Source organism: Sphaeramia orbicularis, chromosome 16, assembly GCF_902148855.1.
Source record: "Sphaeramia orbicularis chromosome 16, fSphaOr1.1, whole genome shotgun sequence".
Taxonomy (NCBI): domain Eukaryota; kingdom Metazoa; phylum Chordata; class Actinopteri; order Kurtiformes; family Apogonidae; genus Sphaeramia; species Sphaeramia orbicularis.
In genome coordinates, this window is record NC_043972.1 from 20,777,053 (window position 1) to 20,802,511 (window position 25,459).

General features: G+C 39.4%; 1 protein-coding gene across 1 annotated transcript in view; it reads right to left on the bottom strand.

Moving 5' to 3' along the window:
- LOC115435949 (neural-cadherin) overlaps positions 1 to 25,459 on the bottom strand; it is a 241,626-nt gene that overhangs the window by 17,373 nt on the left and 198,794 nt on the right. The window contains 7 exon segments of the mRNA XM_030158588.1: positions 9 to 286; positions 4,912 to 5,147; positions 5,918 to 6,102; positions 11,595 to 11,688; positions 13,156 to 14,152; positions 14,453 to 15,082; positions 19,353 to 19,636. Coding sequence (XP_030014448.1) covers positions 9 to 286; positions 4,912 to 5,147; positions 5,918 to 6,102; positions 11,595 to 11,688; positions 13,156 to 14,152; positions 14,453 to 15,082; positions 19,353 to 19,636 — 2,704 coding nt within the window.

Below are 25,459 nucleotides of genomic sequence, written 5' to 3' on the forward strand. Positions count from 1 at the left end.
CCACTGACCTGTACCCCAGGGGTCCGTCCTGGCAGGTGCCCCCGTTGAGGCAGGGGTTCACCTGGTAGGCGGAGCACGACAGGTGTGTAGAGTCCCGCCCCCTGCAGCCGCATCGAGCCGAGGTCGAGGCCGGCAGCGACACCAGAGAAACGTTACCGGAGCTGAGAGGAAGAGGAGACGGACCGAAGGAGACGTCAGAGCTGCAGCCTCCGGAACCGCCGCAGCCTGTGAACGGACAGTCGTCGACCCCCACCTGAGACACCGACACCCCCAAAGCAGACTCCACCTGGGGTTAAGAGGTCAAAGGTCAGATTAATGATAATGAAAACACACCTGAGGTAAAAAACAGCATGGACAGATTTTGATGAAATTTTCAGGGTTTGTTGGAAATGGGCCCCCCCGTGGGCCCCCCCACCCCCGATCACCACCAAAATTTAATCATTTCTTCCTTATCCCATTTCCAACAAACCCTGAAAATTTCATCAAAATCTGTCCATAACTTTTTGAGTTATGTTGCACACTAACGGACAGACAAACAGACAAACAAACAAACCCTGGCAAAAACATAACCTCCTTGGCGGAGGTAACAAAACAAAATGACGTGAAATATGGAGTAAATAAAATTCAATAAAAATAATACGAGTATAAAATAATGAAATAAAAGAAAAATAATAATAAAGGTATAAAATGATCAGAAACAATAACATTTAATAATTTTATCAAATGTGTTAAAATTTAAAATTTCACCAAACTTAAAAAAATCAGCAATTAAATAAAATGAATGAGAAACAATAAAAAAGTAATACATTAAAAGAATAAATAGAAATAATATAAGAAAAATAAACTAAACCATTTGTCCTAAAAATAATGTTAAGAAACAAAATAAATCTTAAAATTTATATTAATTTTGTATTAAATAAATTTTGAATAAAATATAAACAATAAAATAAAAAATTAAACAAATTATTATATAAGTAACACAACTAACATACCATGATAAGTAAATTTAATTTCAAACAAAAAAAACCAAAAATGGATAAAAATAAAATGCATGAACTAAAAGGAGACTCAATGACATTAAATTTAAGTAATTTTTAGAAAAAGCAAACATTTTCAACTGAAGCATAACAAGGAAACTAAATGAAACAAAAACGAATAAAGAGTCGAATAAAACGACCATTAGATTAAAATCCAAGTCGAACAAACTAAAACTACAACAAAAAAACAAACAATGAGACAAACTCTTGAAGTTCTGAGCTGTCTTTGAACACATCACAGCCTTTCGGTGCGTCTCCTATTTGACGTCTTCCTGAATAAATCAAACACATCTGAATTGATTTGATTTGTCTTAATGTCACTGATGCGTTTTGCAGTTTCTCCGTTCTGCCACTGTTCCGTTTCTTGTCATCTCGACTTCTCACTTGTGTCGTTTTGTGTCTTTATGTGAGAGATTTTCATCCCGTCCCTCAGGGTTTCCTGTCTCTCTCCAGCTGAGTTTATTTATGGTTTGGGAGTTTTTTAACGTCTTCACATGACACTCGGATCCACGGTGACGTTTACTCCTCAGGCTCAGATTCACATTTCACATCCTGTGTCGTCTTTATCTAAATCTGCTCAAACATTGTTCTGTTTAACCTCAGACAATTAAAGACACTTTTTCACTGCAGCATTTGAAGTTATTTATAATCAAACCTTTTAAAGCGCTTTGATTAATCACCAAAAATAAAATCAGTATAAATGAATCATTCACTACAGAGCATCAAAAAACTACAATATTCACTGTATTTAGATGATTTATCATTAATTTTACATGGTCAGGATACAGTAGACATTTCAGCAGTATTGTATTAGAAGTATTATAACATCTGTTTATACTTAATTAAGATATAACAAACTCCTACTTTATACCACAGCTGGATGTGCAGGCTAAATTGTTACCTTTTTTGTCAAAATATGCATGTTATAATCAACTATAGCCCCCCAAAAACTGACTGAATGACCAAATACTCATATCAGCAAGACAATATATTCGACCTTAAATGACAGATGAAAGAATTAAGGCGAATTCTGATGATTTTTCATATTTTTCAAAGAAAAGTACTTATTCAAAAGCAGTTATCATGTTATGTATAATGTTATACCCATACAAAAATATAGATTTTAACAGTGGTATGGGTGTGTTCATTTGTGATTTTACAAAATATCAACTGAATCAGGAAAAAACATGTTATTTTTCTACTTCACAGCTTTTCATCTCACTGTAGACACTCACTCTCTTAATGCAATCATATGCTCACTCGACCACTGTTGTTCTTTTCGTCGTTTGCAGAGTGAAGAGGAGGGGCCGAGATTTAACACTTAAATTTACAAAATGTACGAGAAATGTTGTGCTTCACCTTTTAAGAGCTGAAAACATTTTTTAGTCGAGTTATTGATTATAGATTCATTAGTGAGGGGTTTATTTAGCAGTAATGAAATGCTAAACTAAGTGATTTTAATTGAATTTTGGTCATGTTTCCCTTATATAGTCGGGATTTTAAAATATCTGATACACCCACCTATAGACACTTTGTTTTTAAATTTTTCCTTTCTTTATTAAGTCAAATTCATCTGAGAGTTCAGATATTTTAACACAACCCCCATACTGTCTTTATGTACACATATGAGCGTGATTGTAACACACATTAACACGCTTCACTAACCGTCTTCACCTTCTTCCTGTCAGATCAGGTTCTGCTGCTGCTCTCAGGCTTTTAATGCCCATCAATAATGTATTTCCATGTACATGAGTGTGAACGTGTGAATGTGCGGGTGTATCATATGAAGGCTGACGTGCACTGATTCCACATGTTCGCTGTGTCTTTAACCTCTCTGCGTGTGTTAAATGGCTACAGTAAGCGTTAAGTGTCTCTAAGAGGCTGCTGAGTGTGAATGCGATCTTTAATTCATGTGGAGTTAATGTGTCATTAACTCACTTTGTGCAGCCGCTGCTTCTCTCACATCAACTTCACAAACTTTGTTCTTTATCCAATCTTCAGACCTGTTTCTGGTTTTATACTTAAAGGGGCATTCTCTTTTTTTTTTTTTTTGAGAATCACCTAATCATTTTACAAGACTTTTACTTTTGTTTTTTTCCGGTCATCTTCTATAATCATCCAAATTCTCAAGGTTAAAATGAATATGAACCTTTAAATGGAAAATTGTGTTAACTCTCCCACTTTTTATGAATATTTTAAGCATTTACAGGATGTTTTCAGCTCAACTTGAAATTCAAGTTACAATAAGTAAGTAGAATCACATTTATTTCAGACATATTTTAATCCTTAAAGACACAGAACTATTTTTATCACTTCCAAATGGATTTTTTTTCTACATGTAACCTTTCCTATGGTATTTACCACTAGTTATTATTTTATCCTCTGCATTTTTCATAGAAAATATGGTATTTTCCTATATTTAATTTATTACCTCCACCAAGGAGCTTATGTTTTTGTCGGCGTTGGTTTGTCTGTTTGTGTGCAAGATAACTCAAAAAGTTATGGATGGATTTGGATGAAAATTTCAGGAAATGTTGATACTGGCACAAGGAACAAATGATAAAATTCTGGTGGTGATCAGGGGTGGAGGGGGGGGGTGGGGGACCACGGGGGACCACTGATCTGCCTTGGCGGAGGTCTGCGCTCTCCGAGTGCCTCTAGTTATTAGTAAAGTTACGGTTATTACATCAAAACTGTAGCAAAAGTGACATTTTCAACAAAATATGTCATTAATTGAATGTAAAAATGACTGTCTATAGTCACTTTCATTTGTTAAACGAGGCTTATGCTCTCAGGGGCCGACAGCAAGGGTATATCCCTGGAATCCCCCCAATCCTCCGCATCCCCCAACCATTTGAAAAAGCACACCACCTGGTGTCAAACTATGACATCATGTAAACTCAAGGTAGTGGCACGAAGAAAGAGAATTGTTAGACAATTGACATGAACTCAATTTGAGCTACATAGACCTGATAGTGGCCGAATAATGGTCAGAGAACCAATTTTTCCCCATAAATCCCACCTAGTGAATGAAGATGACACCATATGAACTCTGGATGGTAGTAAGAAAATGGACATTTGTAAGATGATCAATATGAACCAAATTTTATGTCAATCGGCCTATTATTGCATGATTCATGTCCAAAAAATGGATTTTCAACTAAAGCGCCCCCATTTGGATGACTTATAATACTCATAGAGAAGCTAAAGTCGATAGGGTTCTTCCTCTAGTGGTCCCCTACGTTGGTTATTAAGGGAGAAAAAATCCAACCAAATCTGTCCTAGTTATCGCGTTCACACGAAGGATATCCAGCAGTGGATCCAGTGGCTGCATTCGGGGAAAAACCATTATATCACTGAAACTTAATTTCAGGGATATAATTACATAGGTTTTATTGGTGAATAATTGTTTTAATACATGCCAGTGGTTCCACGTTCACTATGGAGCCTCTGAACGTCCAAATGGGTCATATGTGATGCCTTTGAACAGCTGAGAATCTGCACTTTACATGAATTATTTATACTTATTGATAGGATTACTTGTTCATACATTGTTGCTCATTTTATTTCAGTAGATACTTTTTGTTGCCAGCAGCTATTTCAGTGTTTGTGGGTTAATGAGAGAAAATAAACCTAAAAAAATACCTATTTTAGTTGTAGATGTAACTTTAACTTAGTCATCTTGAGTTTGTCCAAACATTATATCTTAAACTTTCTTTTGGTGTGGTTTCAATTATTCTGTTTGTTCAGAAAACATGTAAAATATCAGCAATGTTTAACAGAAAATAAATACACTTTAAGTGACAGATATTACATTTACTTGACTGAAAAATACAACCTCTATTTAAATGTCATGACACATTTTCCTCCTCACCTTGGCTCTGTTTACCGCCACGTAGCCTTGCAGTTTCTCTGTCTTGTAATATGGCGAACCATGGGCCGCGAACCAGACACTGATCTCCTTCTCCCCCTGGCGGCTGGAGTCGCTCACAGAAAAGACCTGGACGTTTTCCGGTGACGTCTGGAGGAGTTCGGCTAACACTCGACCCAGACGGAAGAAACCACTCTCCTCGCCTGGACCACTGCTGAAAAACTGGTCTACGGTCAGGTCTGGAAGAAAATGACCGATTCATCAACTCATTATCTGATACCGACACAGACTTAAAATCAAATATAATGTCAGAATCATGTTTATTGCCATGGAAGTAAACAGGGTTCACATTACTAGGAATTTGCTTCAGTGGTCTGGTGCATAAATAGAAAAAGGAGTAGGTGAGAAACATGCAGTAAAAAATAAAATAAATGAACAAGTAAGATAGTGTTACAGTGGACTATCACATTTTTCAAAATATACAATATTCAGTGTACAATGCGTACAAAACCAAATGGTTTTGAGTGAGGTATAACGGTACCAGTTATGGTTCTGTGCAAATAGTGCATGTAATCAACAGTGCAATCTTATTCAGCAGGTCTGTCTAAGAAACACATATAACATCATTAATAGAAGAACAAGTACATGTTGTAGTCACACAGATCTATTACACATGACAAAATAAGTACAAAATTTACAAAATGAACAAAAGTGAACTAAACTAACAGCTTAATCTGCATCTTAATTTCTTGTTAGATCAATGACTCACATGTTATATCCTCCAGCAAATTAAAGGTTTTGGCGTTTTTTACATTCAATAATTGCCTTGATTGAAAACAGCATAATTATTATGTAATTTTTTTTTGCATTGCTGGTTCTCAGGAGGATATTCATTTTACTCTGATATAACTCATTGTATTCTCTGTTTCAACATATGGGACAAAATGGTGATAAAAATGCCATGCTGTCTTGAATAACGCAGGTTAAATCCTTAGTTAAGTCTCCTTACTGTTGAGGCGGATGGATGCGGCGTTTTGCAGGGCATCCTGTTTCAGCTCTGTGACATCCACCTGGACCGTGGAGGTGACATCGGGCCAGGTTCGGTCCGACACTCGGATCTGGAGCTGGTATGACCCAGGAGGAGCCCCCTCTCTGATACTGAGCTGACCCGAACTCTGGTTTAGACTGAACAACCTGAGAAGAAGAAAGAGCACAGAGAGATTAGACACCACATGTTTTACAGAAAAGTATATAATAACAGAATGGTCAAAACACAATAAATAATCAAATACTGACAGGAATTACTCGCAGAAAACTGGTAAACTCATAGAAAACAGAATTTTTCCTTGTTGTTTATTGATCCCACCAAAAAAATCCTATTTGCAGACCTGATGAAAAGCTCATTAACTGTTTCCAGAAACTATTGCCTAACATGTATTTTGAAACAAATCTGATTCTCTTCTTCCAAACTGAAGTATTTTCTGTTGAGGCAAACAGAGCTGAGTGGTTGAGTCAAGTAGCAAAGATGTCTGCCAATCCTTCAGTGTGTTAAAGTGTAATACCCTTAACCCACTTATTAATACCCACTAGATGCTGCTACAAAACATCCTGGCTCTCACAGACTCACACTGCACTTTTTTTTTTTTCAGGAGTCATTCTGGACTCATTTATTTTAGTGGAACATCTATAAGTGTAATGGTCCATTTGCAAAATTTTAACTGACTCAAACAAACCTCAGGTCGAATAGAAGCTTTGTGATTGACAGCTCCCTCACCTGCTAAGCTGGACTTTCAGAGCTTCTGTTTGTTGAATTAAACATGTTTTTCCCCCCTGATAAACATCTTCACTAAAAAGTTAGGCTCACAAGGCTACAAAACTATGGCATTTACCATTTTCCTGAGTCAGTATGCTCACATTTAGCATTAGCTCACCCATGACCCCTCATGTTCTGGCAGCTCTGGCCCATTATGGCCAAAAGGCTCCAAAAGTCGACATAGTAATGACCAAAACAAACACTACTGACTTCAAAACACTCATCTGTTGAGAAACCAAAGTGTGGCATGATGGTTCCTCTGTCCACTCATTATATAAAGTCCACGTTTTGGATGCAGTTACTCAGTCGAAGACCCCTTCAGAGATCCAGGATTTAAAAAAAAAACAATACAGTAACAACAGGAAAAACAGGCAAAAGGCAATTATTTGGTCATTGTCACCATGCCTTTCCAAAAAAGTTTCAAGCGTATCTGAATTTTTTTTCCTTGGATAACACTTGACCTTAACACAAGTCTGAGCAATTGAATATTTCAATAATCAAATCTGAATCACTGAACATCAAACTCAAATCAGTCAATATATATGTAAATGAGCATCACACTGACCTAGTCTATGTGTAAGTAATTCATCTTCCCTCTAGACCATATTTACAGTTAAGATGCCTACTGTTAATATTAGCCGGTGCAAACTTCTGCCAATAGATAGTTTATAAAATATCCTATCAGTGTCTGTTTAATTGGAATTAACTGTACCATAGTCTATATTCAACAAATACATTTCTTGTGCACTGATGAATGTAGACATCTCTCTGAATTCGACAGTTTGTTATGTCTATATCTTTGTGAAACTGTGCAGGCCAGTTCAGTTTCTCCATAAATCAGAGGCTCACTGTTGTCATTACATGCTTCACACTAAAACTTACATGAGACTCATGGAGACTAACCAGAAAAAAACACCAAAGCTTCAAGCAGTGGATCAGTGTTGGGGACCCAGTGGTTCTGGACAGACTGTAAATTATATAAAAACATGAGCAGAGCCTGGACATTGAACTGACGACTGCACTGATGCTGGTTTTCATGTTTTTTTCCCTGAGATCATATATCTGGATAAACCCTTCCTCAGATCAAACCCAGACCAGATGCTCCAACACAGATCCATGTGGAGCGTCTTGATCTGGCAAAAGTTGGCGCCCTCGACGCAGACACACCAGGGACGTGGATCAAGTCTAAACCTGGTCCTGAATGTGTGCCACAGGGCTCATGTAAGTGTTTAACCCTGTTATAAGACGCAGACCTTCAGAGATCAGAGCAGACAGATTCATTAACAAAGTGAAGCCAAAGGTTTGAAGGAAGGGGTCACATGTTGAAGGTTCAAACCCTTCAACACTCACTGACTAAATGTAAACAAGAGGAAATAACAGGCAGGTCAGTTAATATATGTTTTAAATTGGGGAAATATCCTCAAAAATGTTAGCTGGAAGTGACTATATTATAAAGGAGCAGAGCTGTGGAGGCAGAAGGGGTCAAGGATGTGCTAATGCTAAACACTAGCCTCCTGAGTCAGCAAAGTGCTAAAACCTCAGTAAGCATTGTGCGACAAAGTCATGTTACTGGTTTAGTAGTGTAAGTCATCAACCACAAATACAGTCTAAAGTGTGTTTTATTCAATAAACAGAAGCTCTGGAAGTCCGACTCAGTGGCTCTGAGATCATATTAAAGGAGGAAAGAATTAAAAATGGACCTTAACACTTACTAGAGGGTTCATATGAGACATAAGTGGCTTTTGGAAAAATACTATTGTCATACAAATATTAGTGAGAAGTTCTATTTAAGTCTTTGGCAAACAGGGCTTTATGGGGCAGCATCTAGTGGTCATCAGTGGTATTACACTTCAACATAGTAAACTGTTGGCTTCATTTTAAGAGCCATCATCTGAACTCTTGGAAAAATACAAGATTGCAAATCACTGTACAAATGACAAAAGTACTACTGTAAACTGTGTAATATAAGAGACAATTTTAGAAATGATGACACATTATATGAAATAATTGGAGTTTTTCATGTTTTAGGTAAAGTTTTTATTTCTGGCTGTAGTCAGGTTTTCGACTGCAAGTTGTTTCATTCTTATGTGGTGGAAGTTTTAGTTGAGTTTTTCTTAAATTTTAGGGCTACTTTGTGCTTTTTAAGGTATAGCTAGAAAAGATTTGATTATTATTACCATATTGAGCAATATTGTAGTAATATTATTCACCATTAATAAGTAACTCTGGGTGAAACAAAAAACCAACATAACTTTCCATTTTGTCCATGCTGCATTGTTCACTGTAGTTTTTATTTAGATTTAATTGTCACTTTTAGTTTGAGTTTGAGTTTTTGGTGCAAACGTCTCGGTGCAGGGGGGCAGCCGATGTCCTCTTCCTCTGCTGTTTGTCATCTTTTCTCCTGAGTTGAGGTTGTTATCTTCCCACTGGGGTATCCTCCTCTCACCTGCACACTTTGTTCTGCTCCTTATTTTCCCTGGTTGTCATCAGATCTCTATGTAAATAACATGCCATGTGAACCCGAGCCACACTGTGAGCAAATTGCTCTCAGCCTGCTGCCGTGATGAGTGGCGGCGGCGGCTGTGGAGCATCGATGGTAATTCTCTCTCGGCTGCAGCCTTTGTTCTCGGCCGTTCCTTGTCGTCCCTGCTTGTAGGTATCTCGTTAGAAGGGAAGGTGGCAGCGAGCGCAATCAGGCTCTCCTTTCAACGCGTCCGCATGAAGCCTCGCCTCATCAAACAAAACGAGCGCGCCCTCGCTGCGCTTCACTGGGAATTTTCAATACCGCTGGTTATGAAGTATTAATAGCACTGTTCCCTGACAAGTCAGATCCCCTTTTCTATCTGTCTCTCCTCCTTGTCCTCTGCCCTTTCATTCTCTTTCACTCTGTCTTTGTTTCTTCCTTCAAACTGCCTGTTTCTCTGTCCCACTTTCTGCACCTCTGTACTGTCTCTGCCTCTGTGTTTTAAATGTGTCAGCTCCTGTGTAGCTCTTTTCTTTCCCCTCCTCGTCTTTATGCATCTCCTGCTGTGTGTCACTTGAGACGGGGACACTTTAAACGAGCTCCAACTCATTCTAAATCAGCTTTATGTCTGCCACGCATCCAACGCTTTCATTCAGAGCATTCCGAACAGGACTGTGTGCATTAAGACAAAAGGCCGCGAATAATCTCCTCAGGGATTTTACTCTTCTGTTGATCGTTTAGCTACTCTAACATTCCCCTTTGGACTTCTTAAAGAGGGAGTTCTTCTGAAAGTACAAACTTGTGGCAAACTCAAGCTTAAATGCACAAGATTATGGGGAATTTAGGAGGATCTAATTGCATTAATAATCATAAGTATTTAATCCCCTGAAAATATAAATCATGGTGGTTTTGTTGCCTTAGAAGTAGTCTTTTATATCTTCATAGTGAGAAGGTCATCTTCACTGAGTCCATCATGTTTCTACAATAGCTCAGGATGGACAGTTTTCAGGTACATTACCATTATCTACTATGTTTGAGAGTGTATTGAAGTTATTTTCCCTACAACTATTTAACTTTGAAGAACAATGTCTTACTTTACTCCTTATAAATTTCACAAATTACATTTATATACACCATTTTCCAGTAGTTTGTGATCTTTCAGCCAATACCACACAAAACACAGACAAAAAACTATAACTTGCAGTAGCTTGCTCATTCTTTTTTTTTTTTTAACTATTTTTCAAGAAATTAGTCTTCTCTTTATCCATTTGGTTGAAATCTGCAACTTGATTCCTGTTCAGATCAATGATTCCTAACAATGTAAAAGGAAAATCTACTTGCAGTGCATCAGTCAAAGTTTTTTACATGTGGAGATCAATGTTTGTTTCTGTAGAAGAAACTCTTGTTGTGTTGCTAAATATCATCTGTAGCAACTTCAAACCAAATCACTATTATCAATAGAGAATTATTACTCACTACAGTTGTATCTGATGAAACGGAACTGTGAACAAACAGGAAGACTGAGACTTTTGTTTGACTTTTTTTGAGACACTAATAACTTGATGGTCAGCTTAATTTGAATTGGTGGTATTCATATAATTTCCTTCAGCAAAACCACGGATACACATCGTGATAATACTCAAGTACAAGTAAAAGTTGTGAATTTCGAACCGTCTTTCAATATAAGCATGCAAGTATTATCAGTCAAATACTTAATGTATGAAAAGTCAGGTCAAGTGGTCCTTGACAGTGTTGCACTATTATATCTGATGTGTTTGAGTCATTTTACTGCTATTTTCATGTGTATGTTTCTTTTACAACCCATATGAACTACTTCAGTTTAATCCACAGCAATGCATCATATTCTGTAAGATCATCACATGTTTGTAGCATCAGTGTCCTGTGAAAATCATGCATCTTTTAAGTTGAAACAACCCTGATTGCAGCTGTGTGAAAAGCATTTTCCAGTGAATCCATGACTTTATTTGATGGAAACACTTCATCTTTCATTTATCACAATCACTCAAATATTTGGAAATCTATGGACTTCAATGGACACGAAGAGAAAGAAATACTATAAAAGGAACTAAAGCTGTCAGATGAATGTAGTGCAGTAAATGTAAATGTAAATGTATGAATTTACAGAAACAGGAATTAGTCAAATAGATCAGATTTAAAGTATAGTGCTGCAATAAAAGTACTTATTCCAGTACTGTGTTACTAAAGTAAAGAAAAACAAAGTTCTTGAGCATTAGCAGCACCACGTCTTACACCTTTTCTATCCTTTCGGCCCCATTACTTTCCTCTCTTAACTTTCTACATCAGTAACCCACACGTCTAAGTTCTACTTCGTTTTCTATGTCTTTGTGTCACCTTCTCCAGAGTTTGAACCAGAAGTGATCAAAGTACCTGGATGGTTTGCCTTCGAATCTGTACTCCTTCTCGCTCCAGTCATCAAGGTCGGGGGATTGAACTTGTCCGAGCACCGTCGTCGGGAGAATACCTGTCAGGAGGGAGGTGGGGGAAGTAAAAGACACACAAAAAAGTCAAAAAATGCATTTACTTTGAGAGGAATTAGTTTTGAGTGCGATGGATCCCTGCGGTACAAAGTGAGTATTAAAAGTGACAGAGGCCTTTTTATGGAGATAAGGTGGCGGGCGACGCCTCATTGGCACGCATGGTCATGGTTTGACAGCACAGCGGGAAGACGTGCACACATTAGAAACGCTCGCGCAGTGTTTTTCTCCCCATCTCCCAAAAAAAGCCGAACGCAGCGCTGTAATCTCTTTAGCCATGAAATCAGCTGCCTTTTAAAAATGGCTCCTGTTTATGTCAACGTCAAACCTGGGACTTAAGCTGGAGTTAATTGTTTGCTTCATGGCATGTTGTTGAGGTACGTGATGGATTCGTATTAGCGGGTTAATGTACTTTCATGTGGAATAGGCCCTGGAGAGAGGGAATCCACTAAAAATACATTACAGAAAAGCTTCGTTTTTCCAGCAAATTACAGCGGGCTGACAGATGGTATGAAACGTTAAATAAGTGATGTGGGCTGGAGAGGAGAGGGAGGCTGAGAGCAGCCGACTGTGACGACTACAGTCTTAAAAACACTACAGCGGAGCACTTCATGGGGAGGCTGGGAGGGAAATGGGTTTAGAGCTCCTCAGAGACCAGTAGGACACCGGTTCATTCGCTCAGACCGAAGGGTGAACTCTCACCTGAGATGGTGAATCAGAAACGTTTCCTTCTCTGTTTACAAATACCTCCAGGGCTAGAGAGAGTCTCCTGAAGACAGAATGAGTCTTTTAACAAATTGGTCTGGAAATTTTCTGTGTTGTAATGCTCTTAGTTATCGTCAACATCCTCTGTACAGACAGAAGCAAGGAATTTACACAGTCCAGTACTGTCTGTGTATGTGTGACCTGGTTTAATCTGTGCTTGTTTTAACACGTAGCACCTCAGTGTTGTCCATTGTGCTGTAGGAGTAGTGGATTTTTTGCATCAACTTGAAAAAAATCAACCAACTCCTACTTTTGGTTTCAACTCAGTGAACATGTAACATTTCTTATTTCTTTCTTGCTTAATTTTTTTGAGTTTAGTGGTGTCTGCTGTTGTTTTCTTTTGTTAAATGAAATGTCACTGTTTTATTAGAAGAAGAATTAAGAATCTTCACTTGTCAGTATATTTCACATGTGGACATGCAACAAACACACACTGAAGTCCATCCTCTGCATTGATCCCATCACTAGTGGAACATTTAGGAACACCACACACTGCAGACTAGGGGCCACGGACTGCCATTTCAGATGCCTGGTGAGCAAGTGGGGGATTGAGTGCCTTAGCCAACAATTTCTCTGCTGGTATGAGGAACTGAAGTGGCGACCCTTTCGTCACAAGCCGATCCTCCGACATTCTAGACCATGACTGCCCCCACAGTGTGTGAAATAGATCACCGCATGGAGGAACCTACCCTCATAGCTGTAGACGATGAAGTTGGTGTGTCCTGGTGAGTGGGGGTGGTCGTTCCGGTCGCCAATGACAACCGTAAGTGTGCTGGTGGAGCTCATTGGAGGAGAGCCACTGTCAATCATCAGAATCGGGAGGCGGTACTCCTTCTGACGCTCACGGTCAAAGGTTCGGAGGGCAGTGATGGCAGCACTGCCATTCCTAAAGTCGGTCAGGTTGAAGTTTGTGGCGTCTGAGGTGAGCATGAGGAGGCGGATGGAGAACGGGCTGCCATTGGTGGATGTGTCACGGTCTGTGGCATGGAGGAGGAGCGACGTTTCATTCATTCGTACAGGCTGTGGTGCTGCTGTGTTTTCCCAAACAACCGGTTTGTACTGGACCTCAAATTCTGGCCCATTGTCATTGACATCGAGGACAGTTACCATGACGATGGCGGTGCCAGTCAGTGCTGGGCTGCCGGCGTCGGTGGCGAGGACCATGATCCTGTGCTGTGAGATTTTCTCCCGATCTAAAGAATCAGCCACCACCACCCAACCAGACTGCTCCACCAGGAACTGACTGTAGGGGTCAGACTCTTTGGAGATACTATACGAAAACTTTCCATTCAGGCCTGAGTCCAGATCAGACGCCGTCACCTGAGCAACAATAGTCCCCACAGGTATGTCTTCAGACATGGCTGGTGCTTCATAGAATTGTGGGAAGAACACAGGGGCGTGGTCATTGGAGTCCTCCACTTGAACGAGGCAGTAGGCCAGACTGAAGAAGTCAGCGTCCTCAGCCTTCAGTGTCAGGTTGAACGTGCGCTCATGAGGCTTCTCGAAGTCGACCTTCTTCTTCAGTTTAATCACACCACGGCGGTTCACCTTATCTGTCTCCACAAAGAACTTCCTGTCTTCGTCTCCCCCGACAATGCTGAAGGTTACCACGGCATTCTCGCCCTCATCTCCATCTGTGGCAGAAACAACAAGGACCTCGCTGTTCACCTCCAGGTCCTCGGTCACCTGAGAGATAAGATTATGATTATGATGAATTTTTATTTCGAACAGAAGGAACAAAACACAAAGGTGGACAAAAGGCAAAGTTAAAGTTGAGGCTTTACAAAAAAAACTCAAACTGAAACTGTATTCTGTGTTTCAAAACTAACTAAAACAAATTGTAAGTAAATTTAGGTAGTAATGTTGTTCATCGAAATCTCTTAAAAAAATATACAAACGGATCTCAATGTCTTATTGATTGAGACATATTAATGAATCATAATGCCTTTAAAGAATCATAACATTAAAAAACTGGTGTGGACTCACCTGGGTGGTGTAGACCCTTTGAGTAAAGACAGGTGGGTGGTCATTGACATCTGAAACCATGATGGTGGCTGTCCCCGTCCCCACCAAACCGCCTCCATCCCTGGCTTCCACCACCACCAGATACTGGTCCTCCAGCTCCCGGTCCAGTGAACGTAGGACCGTGTAGATGGTCCCTGTGGTGGCGTTGATGGAGAACAGGTTGAGGTTGATCTCATTGCGGACGTTCTTGGTGATGCTGTAGGTCAGCATTGCGTTCCTGCCCTCGTTGGGATCATCCAGATCCATTGCGCGCATCTCCATGACAGAAGTGTCGGCCGGGGAATTCTCAGGCACGTGGCCGACAAAACATCCATCTACTTCCAGCGCTGGGCAAGGGAAGAACGGTGCGTTGTCATTGACATCACGAACTTCTAAAAACACATCAGCGAATCCTGTTAGTCCTGAACCACCTTCATCTGTGGCCAGGACAAGGAATCTCCAAGCCGGACGCTCTTCCCGGTCCAGGCGACGCTGTGCGTAGATTCTCCCAGTGCGCTCATCGATGGTGAACTCACCACCAGCGCCCTGACCATGGAGAGAGTAACGGAGAGCAGTCTGGTCGGCCTCTTGATCTGGATCAGTAGCTGATACCTGAACAGGTTAGACAGGAAATGATGCAAAATCAGTTAAACAGTAAAAACAGTAGTAGTCTCCTCAATGACACAAGCTGGTCTGGAAAATAAATATCCATTTCTATGCAATAATCTCATTAGGACAGTGATGACCATGTTAAAATGTTAATTTTAATTGTTGCTGATCAGAAGTCTATTCTTAGGATGACGATGAGGCTATTTCAAGAAACATTTTTCTAAAATCAGTAACCAAAATAGGAATAAGCTGAAGTCAAGAGAAATTTGTTTTTGCTTATCCTGTTTCCCTTAATTGAACTACTCAAAAAATCAACAATGCAAAAGAAATAAACATACAAAAATAAGTCAAAAATGTTATTATATTCCTCAATTATGCAAAACTGAAATCATTACCTCAGCCAGGAGGTACTGTGATTGCTTTGTTTTGTGTGTTTGCGTGCATGCGTGTTTGTTTGTTAGCAAGATAGCTCAAAAAGTTATGGATGGATTTTCATGAAATTTTCAGGAAATATTGATACTGGCACAAGGAAGAAATGATTAAATTTTGGTGGTGATCGGGGGGAATGATCTGTCTTGGCGGAGGTCTGCACTCTCCGAGTGCTTTTCTTGTTTTATATTGTAATCACAATTTCAACTCATTGCTATGTAACAACCCTATTTAATTATATTTCCTTTCCCTTAATTTAAAAATAACTTACAAGCAGGAAGATTTTTGTTCTTAAAGTGAAAAGGCACTTGTAAAGTTTTTCATTACATATCTACTGTCTAATAACTGGAGGTTCACATCCCAGAACTCCAATTATGAAAAGAACTGAAGTACATTTATTCATTTCCAAAAAAGGATTGAATAGCTCCAAGTTACACAGTGTTAGGACTTGTACCTTCACAGAAACTGCAAACACGCCTGTTTAACCTGAAAACCACACAAAACCGCACCAACATCACCGTTTCTTGTACTAAACTGCATGTAAGTGTACGAAGACTGCAGTGGAAAATGTTTGTAGAAACAAGCAGCAATGCCACTCTCCTTTAAAATCCGTGCTGCTTTTTGTTCTCTTATCAAAACAGTTAAATTGCTTTTTCATTATGTACACAAATGTCAGGCCCAGCAAATAGGACATGAGGCAGGAGGCTGATTGTGGCAACACACAGGAATAAACACTCTTCTGCTGCTTTGTCCTGTTTGCTTAATTAACCTGCCTTCCTGCTATCGCTGAGAATGAGCGGACGACAAACTCTCACATCTGTCAGCGCAGCACACAATGCAATTAAAAGTTAATACCAGCCAACAAAAGCCAGAAAAGGTAGACTTTTAACCTTCTTGTGCTCTTCTCCCACCAGAGGGTTTGTTTACAGGAGCCTTTGAAGTCCCCCCTCCGCCTCCTTTGCATTCCTGACAAACGTGATGCAGGTAGACAATATTGAAGATGAGCAGCCTTGCGGAGGAGGATGCCGCGCAGGTGAAGTCAAAAAATATTCATTTCAAATTGGATTTTCTTCCCCAGTTCGCTATCTGCTGAATTGTATTAATACACAGGGCTGAGAGCTCGGGGAGGGGCTGGACGCCATGTGCCGCAAAGACTATTGGGAGCGTTAGAGAGGAACCGAGCGCACATCAAATCAATTCCAGCAGGCGAGGGGAAGCAGGCCGGTGACACATGCCTCTCTGACGGGGATTACTTCCCTGCCCTCTCCCACCTTTTTAATCTGATTTACTTTGGCGGCACATGCATATTACTGTGAATTACCGGAGATAGGTGTGACGAAAGGCGGGTGAAAGCCACGGAAGAAGAAGAAGAAGAAAGAGGTCTGACTTTCTGCTGGAACTTTTCATGTTCCAAGCCGTCAGGTGGGACGGGGCGTTAAAAACAGCATGTGTGATGTGTTAGCATGAGGACACTGGATCTATGCCGAGGTGTCGCTGCAGGCTAATTGGCCTCTGTAACCACGACGACCAGCACTATTAGATTTGTCTGTGTTAAACCTGATACATTTTCACATATTGTTCATATAAACTTTGACTTTTTACTCAATAGGCTCCTTTATGACCGTTGTGAGTTCAGGAGCAGAGGTTTCCATGTTTCGTCTTACAGCTGAACAGGGTCACAGAGCGGCAAAACGGTTTCCCAGCATGCACTTGGGTGAAAAGGCAGGGTATACACTGGTTACATGTGGACTCAACATCACTGCATTGTGGTTCTAACAAGGAAAATAAATTGATTTTCAACCTTTTTAACTCTCATAATGAGGCCAGATGCTGCAGAGCTTTAACACTTTTCATTCTGAGAGGCTGTTAAATTGAAGACAGTTCAACTTAGTCTGACTTTCTTTTGGTTTAATGCAATAAAAAAAAACCTTTGTGTATCTAAAATGTGCACTGCAGTTCAACCTAAGTATGAAACCCCCTCCGTTCATCCACTCTTTGTTGTCCTTTACACAGTACAAAAGACCCATCAACTCCAGGGTTTGACTTCAGTATGAACTGGTACAAAAGGTTTTCATTCGTGGGTCAAATGAATCTGCAGTCGTCATAAGTTTTGTATTTATTGACTCCAGCACTGATCAGCAGTGGTGGAAACAGCTGTGTGTCTGTGTCCATTTTCTTTTTCCTCTGCAATGTTGATGTGTAAATATCTACATTTTTTACACATTTTTTTACAGTTCCGAATAAATACTTAGCAATTTTGTTCTTCGTATTGTGTGAGATGCAACACTGGAAGGACAATTAAATGAGACAGTCTGAGGATTTTGAGAAGATGTGTTTGGGAATGTTGAATGTGACACTGAAAACACAAAACAGCACAGTGTGTAAGGAGTATGTTTCAAGTTTTAGTGAGTTCACAGTGAAAAGAAAAAAAAAAAAAACGTCATCATTCATACTAATGTTTGGCATAAAAACAGTATAATACTCATTTTCCACCATAGCAGAAGGAAGTCTGGTTCAGAGCTTCCGCCTAATCTCAAACTGATTTTTTGTGTTTCACCGAACAAACAAACTCTTGGACAACAAAAAACTGGCTCCAGAAAGGCATCAAGACTTTGTTTGTGTAGACCCAAGAACTGCTCACATCAGGAGCTGGATTCCAGATTATCACCACTAAAAAGATCCGGTCCAATATAGTACATACTCTATCATTAAAAGAAACCTTATCAAACATACTCAGCAATTAAAGCAGGTCTAAAGTGAAATATGAAGACGAAATCAATAAAATAACATTATAAATGCAGAAGACTTCTATAAAAACTCTGCTTCTGCTGCCAAAGCTCCACCTCGAAATCTAACTTCCAGAAATAATGTGGAAAAGCTTCTTTGAAAATTAACAAGCAGCCAATTATCAGAATGTGGAATTTTATAACTAAAATATTTATATGACAACAGATCAGTGTGTTTAGTTTTCACGGTCAATGCAACCTAATGATCAATGCATGCAATTTAAGTTCACAAAAACATCACCAGTAAAGTTAAAATGTTGATTTTTCCTGCTGAACATGAACTCACCACTGAACATTTTACACTGACTGAAGCTGTGGGTAAGGTGTGCCCAAAAGGAAACTACACTTCAGCCTATGTAAATTACACTGGTTCTACAATACTGTGCAAAAGTTTCAGTCCTCTTTTAGTTTTGTTGTTTTTGCAGGGTTGAAATGAGAATACATATTTATTACTCATTCTGTTTTCTTTATACACAACAAGAAAATACCTGAATTATGTCCACAGCCTTAAAAACACTGAACTAAATGGGTTCTAAAGGTTAAAGTCACTCTGTAGTGTGACCCCTGACCCCATGACAAGAATCAGCACGAAGTATTAGAAACATCTGACATGTTGAATGAAACCTAGTATAAAACATCTGAGTTATTATATTGTCTGAACAAAAGGGTTAAAGACATGTTAAGTGCAAAGGGAGGTCACACTAAATACTAACACTTTGGTTTATAAGAGCTGTTTTTTTCCCTGAAACCTTTGTATTTAATGGTGTACATACTTCACATATATCCAGAAGAGAAATGCATGTGTGGTCATTAGAACTTTACTAAACCAACAAACCTAATGTTGGACTAAGACACTTAGGACCAAATATGTGTTTGAGCCTAATTTACCACCACCATATTTTACTGCCTGATGTTTTAAATATTGATCCATGACATTTATTCACTAATATCTCCCTCCTAACAGTCATGTTTGCTTAAATATGTTGCCCAAATGTGGACTTTCATCTCCAGGCGAAGAGTAAATCCAACTCAAATGTCTGCTGTGACCTGTCACTGACCTCCAGGATGAAGACGGGCAGCTGTGTGAGCTCTTCGGTCACGATGGCGTGGTACTCTGACTGGCTAAAGACAGGTGCCTCGTCGTTACGGTTGACCACCTGAACCACCACCAGCGTCTCGTTCTCCCACTTCCCATCGGAGGCGACGAGGCGGAGCTCGTAGCGCTGCTCCATCTCGTAGTCCAGAGGCTGAGCCACAAAGATGGTGCCCACCTCTGGCTCCACGTCGAAGGTTCCCATGGTGTTTCCTGCAGTGATCTGGTATCGCAGCTTAGCGTTGGCACCTGGAGGAAGAAGAGGAGGTGGTCAGATTGAGTTAATTTTATTTTTGACATTTTTAAAAAAAATGCAAAATATTACATAAGAATATTGCAACAAGTCCTGGATGGATCCCATGGTGATGCACCATCATTAACCCATAAATGATTTATCACCTTTTTACTCAAATATTATGTTCTATGTTTTGCATTTTTAAGTGAAAATCTGGTGTTTTCCTGTATTTAATTTAGTGATCATGTAGATGTCCATAAAAGCTCAGATTAAAGTTGAAGGTTATTATATTAAAAACACAGAAAACTGAAGAAAATGTGATTTTTTCAGTAAAATATATCATTAACTGAATATAAACTAAGTATCTCCATCCACTGTCATTGATCAAACTCCATGGGTTTTACTGATGAATCAATGTTTTAGAAGATGACGGTGTTTCCATGGTAACTATGAAGCCTCTGAATGTCCAAATGGGTCATATCTGATAACCATGAAAAGGTAAACTGTATTTTACACCAATTATTTACATGTATTGATAGGACTAGTGGGTCAGAAGTTATTAAACATTTTAAAACAGTAGATACTGTTGGTCACCAGTGGATGTTTGGGTCTTTATGAGTTAAAATCCATCAGCATGTGGATGTGTTATACTTGGTGACCATTAGAACATATTCAGTTCTTAAATGGTATTAAAATGTTGGAGATCACACATGTCATGACAGTTATTGAGGATTCAGGACCACATACCACATTAAATGTGGCTTAATAGCAAAACAAACACAGACATGCGGTATTATCATTGCTGATTGTGTGTGTTGTTGATCACGGAAAAACAAATAACAAAAATGTGGATTTAGTCATGTTTGATAAGATGAATGAGCACATTTTAGATGGAAATAAAGTGTCATTGTTCGTTTCAAATGGAGCTCATGCAAGCTATTGCTAACATAACATCTGCCTAATGACATTTACTGTTTAGCTCTAATTGGCTGTTAAGGGTTTCTGATCAATATTTCATCATTGTTCTTTTTGGAGGATTTTCGGTCAAAGTTTTGATGTATTAAAAGCCCTAAAAATGGCCTCAGCAATTCCCTCAGTGGCCCTTTACAGTACAACGGTGAAGAAATCAAACACTGACGCTCACAAAGCTTGTTCTCCATAGACCACAATGACAAAGGAGACGTGTGTAAAAAAAAAAAAAGGACTCATACAACTGCAAAAATGTTTGGAAATGACTGTTGAATTCTTGAGTCTGATAGTCACTGTATGAATTATACGGTGTATTTTTTCTGCATAGCCAAATATTGACATTTAGTAACATATACTGACATTTCCATATATAAATTGTTGCCTGTAAGTGAAGCAGGCTGCAAATTAACTCCAGGAGCCATAATGTTTTTGGCATATGCTCAAGAATGCTAAATTGTAAAGAACAGTCACTGTCTTGGAGTCTGGCATGTACTACTATTAATACAGACAATAATATGAGGATTATAAAGGTTTGTAGACCCCTCATAATAGAGCACGAGACCCAAAAGCAGAAATCTGGAGTCTTTTGAGGACCAAACGTAAGGAATATATGATGAATTTCCTGAACTTCTAGATATTTAACGACTTCTTTGCTTATTTAACATTACAAACGAGAAAAGCAGTTTGAGAGCGCAGACCTCCGCCAAGGCAGATCAGTCCCCACCCCCCCAAAACCACCAAAATGTATTCATTTGGTCCTTGTGCCACAATTAATATTTCCTGAAAATTTCATCAACACCCCCCCCCCCAATCACCACTAAAATTTTATCATTTGTTCCTTGTGCCAGTATCAACATTTCCTGAAAATTTCATCAAACCCATTCATAACTTTCTGAGTTATCTTGCTAGCTAACAAACAAACAAACAAACAAACAAACAAACAAACAAACAAACAGACAAACCCCGATGAAAACATAACCTCCTTGGCGAAGGTAAAAAGATGGAGGAGAAACATTAGAAAGTCAGTTGCAACTAAAACTGAAAAGTAAGGTTCAGCAGTTGTTGTTTTGAGACCAAGTCTGTCCAGTTTATTCAGTTTTGACATGTAGTCACAGAGTACCACTCCACCTAAAGCCCATTTAATCCTCTCCTCTGCATTTCCAAGGGTTTTAGTGAAGACAACCTTTATAAACTCATGATCAAGAGTGATGGAAAAACAGATGTCACAATCAATGATCTACAAAATGCAAACCATCGAAATGAACCTATGTTGTATAGTATTGTTGTGCATTTTTCTCTGCCAGTTGGGGATGGCATAAAAGTAGATCCACAACCCATTTTGGGTTCCGAAAGGCAGCGCTAGAGAATAATTTGGACAGTTAATTGGCTCAGAACAGTAAGACGTCCCTGGGGTAATACAGTAGCAGTAGCTGGGACTGGTGAATAAGACCCAAAATTGGCCCAATTATCCGCTTCTTTGGGAGCAGCGTAAGGAAACCTACGCATATGTACATACTGTTCTATTGCATCATGAAGTGAAATCTGTATATGTTTGAGCTGCTGTGTTAATAAACCTCTCTCAGACTGTGACACACTGTGTGGTTCTTCTGACGACCTGAAATGTTCTGCTGTCAGTCATCTGCTGACAGAGGAGCTCTTATTGTGAAATGAGGCTTTTTGAATGATATTGGAGTTGATTTTCATGCAGAAAAACAACCGTTTGATTGGCAGTGGACACACACACACACACAATGCTGATGACCCGTGTGGACAGCAGACGATATCAAATATTTGGGAGAAAAACAGGCTTCGGGCTCACAGTGGGGCTCATTAGATGGCTCGCTTTCCTCCAAAACCTTCACACAAAACACACATGTTGTGTATCTGTGTGTTTAGGGGACGTTCCATTGACTTACATTCATTTACTGAATCATATTCTTACCATAAAACAATGTTTTACATGATGAGGACCTGTATATTATCTCAAAAAGGGAAGACAAAGACGCGTGTATGCAATACATCTCCCATTAATATATGTCATTAGAGCTGTTACTAATACTTTACTTTCATTATTCATTAATCTCATGCATAGTATTTCGACTATCTTTTTGTTCAGGGCAGTTTCTGCTGTAAAATACAGTTGTAAACCATCTCCATTCAAATCTATTGATGTTTTGACTTACATTTGGCAAATAATGTATCGAAAACCTCATTTATGCCTGGTATTAAAATGTGTTCAATATCCAGATAAGAAAAAAACATGTAAACACAAGGTTTAATTTGATCAGATCTGCAGGAACACAGTTGTAAGTAGCTTGGCTCAGTTGTGTTCGGATCTTATGCATTTGGATCACAGGAAAAATGACCTGTTGAGAATAAAAGACATGGAAGATTCATGTCCTGCAGTGTCAAGAAACAATGTGCTTCATAGTGTAATATGCTAATGGAACTGTTGAAGCAAAACTGGAACATTTATGAAGATGTATAAAAACAAATGTTAGAGGAGGTTGTCTATGGACATGACTATAATGGAAACTGAAGGTTAAACACCTGAAAGCACCTCGTAGTAAAGTAAAATATCTAAAGGGGACTCATCATAAGGCCAACTATTATACTGAATGAAGAATAACTGGCCCATTTTTCAGGAGATGGTCAAAATACTAATTCAAGTTAGAGTGAAGCAGATTGCAGTTTAATTAAGCATCTCTTGGATGTGCCAGGAAAACAAGTCCGATCAATGGAGTTCCCATCTCAAAACTAACAGAACTTAAAGGATCTGCAGCTTTAACAGATTCTCACCCCAGTGTTCACATTTCATCAGGGAACACTTTCTGATGTCTGGTGGTCTGACAGACGATGAGATAATGATGCATTTATGGTTTCATTAGATGCAGACATTAAAATGGTAAAATAATGGAACACAAACCCTGGTCCCCAACATAACCACCCCTTAATGAGGATTCTGGACTCTTAAAAATATCACCTGGTGAATTTCTTCATTGTGGTTCCATGCAAATGAAAAAATAGGACCAATGGCCCTGTAGCTTACCGGTCAAATTAAAAGCTTTGGGAAATGTATCCAGATGACATTTAGTATCACCCAGTTATGTGTATTTATTATATTACAGAAATAGCCCATGTTTTGGTCATATTCCAATCAGGTCTGTAAAAAATTCAAATTCCAACTTGATATCGTTGATACTTACTGATTTATTGTATCAATCCACTTCCTATCTCTTATAATGGGAAAATGTATGAAAGTCGCACCAAATCCAGAATCAGATCCGGATCGAAATCATTTCAATACCTCGTGTTGACATCATCATAAAGAAGTTGTACACCAAGTTTGAAGTCAATCAGAACTGTAGTTTGGGAGAAAAAGACGACTGAAATTTTTTCCTTATAAGAGCCCATGTTAAATTTTCCGTAAGTTCCCGGATCCAGAAGAAGATCCTGATCAGCATGTGGCCATTATGTTTTGGTCATCTCCCCATCAGGGCTGGACTGTAGAAATTTACAGTGGATATCATTTATATTTACTGAGTTATTGCATCGATCCACTTCCTATCTCTTATAATGGGGAAATTTGTCAAAGTCGCACCAAATCCAGAATCAGATCCGGATCCAAATAATTTCACTAACTTTTGTTGACATCATCATAAAGAAGCTGTATACCAAGTTTGAAGTCAATCAGAATTGTAGTTTCAGAGAAGAAGACGATTGAAATTCTTGTAACGGATGACAGATGACGACAGACGACGGTGATGACGGACGCCGCATGATGACAATAGCTTACACCCTGGCCGGTAAGCTAAAAATGATGCTACAGACATAAGTGAAGCATTGATTGCTTGAAACCAGAGCATGAAAAGGCTATGTGGATCCTAGGTTTTGGATCAGAGCTGTTTATGGTGGCAAAAGGGGGAACCTACACATTATTAGGCCGGTGGTAATAAAGTTATGTTCATACAGATGTTGGATTGGATCCAGTCGACCTTCCTTTGATCAGTTTTGGCTTCACCTGTCAGCGGTCACAGTGTTATGACTGATGAGTGTAAATGTTCATTTCAACAGTTGTCTAGTTTTTAATAAAGCCAAAACAGTTATCTTCCTACACTTCTAGTGAAAAGCACAGTTGGACACAATATCTGCCTTAAAAGCCCGGATAAACAAACCATCTTTTAGTGTAAAAATGGTACTTCTTAACCAGCAACCTGTGAAATGTGACCATTTTTTACTAGAAAAACATAAACAGCTGCTGAAATCTTTATCTCCTCCATTTCATCATCTCCTATCCTCTAGCTTCTTCTTCCCCCTTTATGTGAAGCAATGCCAGCAAACACACAAACACACACAGATGTACACAAACACACATCTATGCATGCATGTCCAGAGCCCAGAGGCAGGTCTGCACGGGTCTGTCCAGTTTTCTGTTTATCTGCACCAAGGAGACTTTAGGAGACAAACACCATCTGTGGAGACATCGAGGACCTTCACTACGACACTGGAGTGAAAGAGTGTTCATGTGTGTGTTCACGTGTGTGTGTGCGTAAAAGCTTAAGTGCATCGGTCCGTCACAGCCTCTGAGCACGATCCGTCGTGACACTTGCCGAGCGGCCGAGTGTTTGTGTGTGTAAATGTGTGTAAGGGGAGTAACTCCAGCGGTTTTTGCCTCGGGCTGCCTCCCTAATGATCAGTCTGGCCATATGGTGTTGCCCTCCTAACACACACACAAACACACATTCACACACTGGGGGATAGGGCTGATTTAATTCACAGCCTAGCAGGATGCTCAAAAATCGAGATTAAGGTCAGAGCGGTGCTCGTCGTGAGGTGGACCGCAGGGGAAAGTCGTCCCTCAGCTCTGA